Source organism: Myotis daubentonii, chromosome X, assembly GCF_963259705.1.
Source record: "Myotis daubentonii chromosome X, mMyoDau2.1, whole genome shotgun sequence".
Classification (NCBI taxonomy): domain Eukaryota; kingdom Metazoa; phylum Chordata; class Mammalia; order Chiroptera; family Vespertilionidae; genus Myotis; species Myotis daubentonii.
Genome location: NC_081861.1, coordinates 124,815,148 through 124,819,994, shown reverse-complemented (window position 1 = coordinate 124,819,994; position 4,847 = coordinate 124,815,148). Strand labels below are relative to the sequence as shown.

Sequence of the window (4,847 nt, the reverse complement as noted above, 5' to 3'; positions counted from 1 at the left end):
AGCAATATGCCATCGCATCCTGTATATTTATAATTACTTCAAAATAAAAAATAATTCAAAGGGAAAAAAGAAGCACAGAAGATGGAGCAAGTAGGGATTACAACAAGCCTCAACAGCAAGGAATTCAGAAGACAGACGTCATCAATATGCTGAAAGAAAATAACTTTCAACCTCAAATTCTATAAGCAGTGAAATAAATCCTTCAAGAATTTTAAGAAGAATTAAAGACATTTATACAAGCACAACAGAAAATTTTACAAAAGCAAACCTTCACTAAAGGAAATTATGAAGAGTGTAATTTAGGAGTGTTCCCACAAGAAATATCAAAGATTTAAAATGGAAAGAAGTATAAAAGAAAACATTCTGTTAACTCTAAAAATTACAAGTACTGTATAGGAGAAAAAAAATTACTGAGAAATCCAAATAGCTTACTTTAGGAAATTCTACAAAACACAGAATATTCAAGAACCCATTCCTTTAGTCATCTGAGTAATGACTTAATCACACATCAGGTTGCTTCTGGAAAATTCTAGGGAGATTGAAAAAGGCAAATGACGTCTTACTATTGTTATGAAACTAGTTTTGACACAGACTCCCTAAAAGGATCTTGGAGCCCAAACACTCGCCCAGACCACAGTTTCCGAACCGCTGCTCGAAACCCCATTGCCCAAGGCCAGGTTTCCTGACTTCCCTTCCCTCACAGGTCAAGGAGGAAACAGTAAAGTCACCCTCTTCCATTTGTAAAGGTGACTGGGGACGCCTAGGCTCCAAGGTCGGGCTTCCTGAAGATTCTGCAAAACGCCGCTAGAGGGCGCCGCTAGAGAACTAGTCGCGTGCGTCATCGCCTCGCCCGCGCCTGAAGGGTTCACACGGGCGCCGGAAGAGAGGACGACGCCAGAAGAAGGGGGAGGAAGGTCGCAGCCTCATTGGACGAGGAGCCATCGTCTCACGACGGGGGCGGGGCTTCTTCGCGCTAAAAAGACTGCCAGCTGCGCCACACATTCGCAGTTCCCAGCGGCTCTGGTCCCGTCTTTCAGTTGCTCACCGAGGTTCCCCGGGTCATGGTGCCAGCCTGACTGAGAAGAGGCCGCTCCCGGGAAACGAATGAAGAACCACTTTCTCCTGTTGTTCAAGTACAGAGGCTTAGTCCGCAAGGGGAAGAAAAGCAAAAGACGAAAATGGCTAACTTCGTGATCCGCCCTGCCACCGCCGCCGACTGCAGTGACATCCTGCGCCTGATCAAGGTTAGCCTGAGGAGCCGGCTTCTCCCGGGGCGGGGGGCGAGGCGGGAGGTCGGAGGCCGCGTTCCCCGCTGAGTCTGTGACTCTGGCCGGTTCCCCTTCCACCCGCCTCTCCCAACCCCTGCCGGGCAGCGGCTCTGGATGGGACTCCCCAATGAATCACCGCCCCGCCGCGCCCTGCCCCGCCTCGCCACCCCCCCTCCCCCCGCCTTCCCTCTAGGCTGGCCGGGCCCTCACTCAGTTTTCTGCCTCTTTCCCTTTCTCCTATGCGCATCGCCTTAGGAACTGGCTAAATATGAATATATGGAAGAACAAGTAATCATAACTGAAAAAGGTAACGCAACAGTGGCGGGGAGGAGGAGGTGCGTCAGGTGCCTGTCACCTTCCCCGAGGCCAACACTGTCTGTCCCCACTGCCCTTTCTCGCAGATCTGCTGGAGGATGGTTTCGGAGATCATCCCTTCTACCACTGCCTGGTGGCAGAAGTATCCAAGGAGCACATCACTCCGGAAGGTAAACCGCCCTCCCCTTCCAGAAACCAGAGACCTAGTGTTCTAGAAACGTAGTCTGCTGTGTAGAACTCCTGACAACACAGGCTTTAAGTTACTGAGAAGTGGCCAGAAGTAATAGCCAGCCAGTGTTCAAACTAATGAGGAAATAAAGTAGATGTACTACGCTTATTAGGGCGGGTTAAAAGAGCTATTTAAGTATCAGAGTGCCGTGGAGACCGGAAGTACTTGAGCTGTTTAAAAGTAAGTATTAGCCGTAACCAGTTTGGCTCAGTGGATAGAGCGTCGGCCTGCGGACTGAAGGGTCCCGGGTTCGATTCCGGTCAAGGGCATGTACCTTGGTTGTGGGCACATCCCCAGTAGGAGGTGTGCAGGAGGCTGCTGATCGGTTTCTCTCTCATCGATGTTTCTAACTCTCTATCCCTCTCCCTTCCTCTCTGTAAAAAATCAATAAAATATATATTTAAAAGTAAGTATTAGTGCTGTGGAGGTCCAAAAGACTTAGGTATGTCATTTGTTGTAATTCAGTTTCATAAATGGTTCTTGTTTGACCCTATCGTAACCTCTTATTTTTGTAATGCTGTTAAATCACTTTTTTTCTTAATTTGTCCCAATCTTCAGGTTACAGTCTCTAGCTTCGCCATGTACATGGCCCTTCCGTGTACATGGATGGGCGGGGAGGTAACTAAAAGATCCTTTACACAATAAAGTAGATGATCATGATAAAATGAGGTAAGGCCCTACTATCACACGGTAGATATTAAACACGGTAGATCAGAAACTCTATTCTACTCGCTTCCTATGTTTACAAAGGACTATCAAATGGCAAGAAAGTTTAATTTGAAACCTTTGCCTCCATTTGAAATTACAGACACTCAGTAAAAGGGAGTCTTATTTTATTTATTTATTTTGCTGGTCCCTATTAACTGGTCAAAAAAAAAAAAACAGAACTAAAAGGGGAAGTTGTTTGAGTAGGTGCTTACTTTTTCCACCCCCCTGAAGTCTGTTCCCCAAGCTAGGAGAAATGAGCATAAAGCATAAAGGATGAAGTATTTTTTTAAGAGATATATGGATGTTACATAATACCTGTTTCTGAATAACTCTGCTGCTTCTGGCTTAAAAACTGGGGAGAGCAAATTGAAAATGTTTTAAATGGAAGGCAAGTTCTGAAATTAAATATTGCACTTTTGGCCTACTGTCCTGACCTTAAGGAAGCAGGGTTTCTAAACTACAAATATTTACTATTCTGAACTGCCGTGTAAGCCTTATCCCCAAGTCACCATTCTAGTATATCAATAGGATGTGAATAATGTGTGGCTTTAGTTTAAGACTATAGCAGTTTTGCTCTGGCAAGTAATGAAAGCATTCTCGCTAATACATGCATGTATATTTTTAAAACCTATGGTAGGCTTTGGATTTTGCAACTACAACTTTTATGAGTCCATTTTGTCCATAGCTCATATGATACTCTGATTACAGGACACAGCGTTGTTGGTTTCGCCATGTACTATTTTACCTATGACCCATGGATTGGAAAACTCTTGTATCTTGAGGACTTCTTCGTAATGAGTGATTTTAGAGGTATGGTTGAGTTCAGAAGGGTGGCTCTAAAGAGAAATTGGGGCTTGAAGTCCTTCAAGTGACGTTTTTTCAATGGTTACTTCTCTTTTAGGCTTTGGGATAGGATCAGAAATTCTGAAGAATCTAAGCCAGGTACGTTTTGGTTTTGGGTTCCTGAATTTGTAAGAGTTAACTAGATGATTTTATTTTAACGACTGAATCAAAACTGGATCCTGGAAAGCAGGTAAAATGTCACTGAGTTTGTATTTTACTCTCCCCTATACAACAGGTTGCGATGAAATGTCGCTGCAGCAGCATGCACTTCCTGGTAGCAGAATGGAATAAACCATCTATCAACTTCTACAAAAAAAGAGGTGCCTCTGATCTGTCCAGCGAGGAGGGATGGAGACTCTTCAAGATCGACAAGGAGTACTTGCTAAAAATGGCAGCGGAGGAGTGAGGAGTGCTGGTGTAGACTACAATTCCCGTTGTATTTTAGAGCAAATTCTCAACTTATCTTCTTTCTATCATGTTTGTAGTGAAATAAGAGAATGAGCACCCATTCCAAAGCTTTATTACCAGTGGCGTTGTTGCATGTTTGAAATGTGGTCACTTTAAGATGGCAATGCAGTTTGGAGTCAGATTTATCCTTGAACATCTTTTGAGAACATAACGTGGTGGTGTAATCTTAATGTATATGAAAAAACTTCATTCTTGTGAGTCATTTAAATGTGTACAATGTACACACTGGTACTTAGAGTTTCTGTTTTGATTCTTTTTTAAATAAATTACCCTTTGATTTCATTGTTTGGTGTAAGCATTTTTACTAATCCTTTATTTCTTAAGGCAGTTTTCCTGTTGAATATAAAATAAAAATGGCCAAGAAACATAACCTAGAACATTGTTATTGTTTAAACAACTCTGGAAAGAAGCCAGTTGAAATCCAAGGTTTTATAAGTAGCAACACCTATAAGATAACATTATATTGCTGACACTGTATATTTCACCTGCAGAATTTTCCAGAGCTTAGGTACTCCATAAATAAGCCTATATGTTACACAAGGAAGAGTCAGAGGTGGGATTCTGAAATGCTGGGGGAAAAACATCTTGCCCAAAACAGTCTCATCCTACATAAAATACTGCTCAGAAGGAAAATTGGATCACATTGCTAATCAGGCAGGAACAAAAAATCCCATATTTGTACAGGACATTTGCAAATAGGCTGGAGTTGGACACGGGTGCTAAGAAGGGAAATTAGCATCCCATTTGGAGGGCAGTTCCTTAAAACAAACAAGTGCTTAAAACCACCAATGGTGAAAGAAAAATATTCCCCAGGACTAAGAATGAAGTTCAGAAGAAGCGTGGGGAAGCGACTATTTTAGAACTTTTATTACTCATTACACTGATCTAAATTCCTAACGCCACTAATTACCACAATAAGGAAAATGGTAGTTGATAAGAACAGTTGTACTGATGGCCAAGATTAATGATTTCCAAAAGAAGTTGACAGATACCTGAAAAACAGATCCTCTGCTTCT

At 42.7% G+C, this 4,847-nt stretch overlaps 1 protein-coding gene across 2 annotated transcripts; it reads left to right on the top strand.

Moving 5' to 3' along the window:
- Positions 1 to 984: 984 nt before the first annotated feature.
- Positions 985 to 4,113, top strand: SAT1 (spermidine/spermine N1-acetyltransferase 1). Of its 2 annotated transcripts, XM_059680134.1 has the most exons (6): positions 986 to 1,244; positions 1,524 to 1,575; positions 1,670 to 1,753; positions 3,229 to 3,330; positions 3,422 to 3,462; positions 3,599 to 4,113. In XM_059680134.1, the coding sequence occupies exons 1-6, from the start codon at positions 1,179 to 1,181 to the stop codon at positions 3,767 to 3,769; spliced, it is 516 nt and encodes a 171-aa protein (XP_059536117.1). In that variant the 5' UTR covers positions 986 to 1,178; the 3' UTR covers positions 3,770 to 4,113. The 2 variants fall into 2 exon arrangements, with proteins under 2 accessions (XP_059536118.1, XP_059536117.1); XM_059680135.1 differs by lacking the exon at positions 3,229 to 3,330 and having other exon boundaries at positions 985 to 1,244.
- The last annotated feature ends 734 nt before the right edge of the window (positions 4,114 to 4,847 follow it).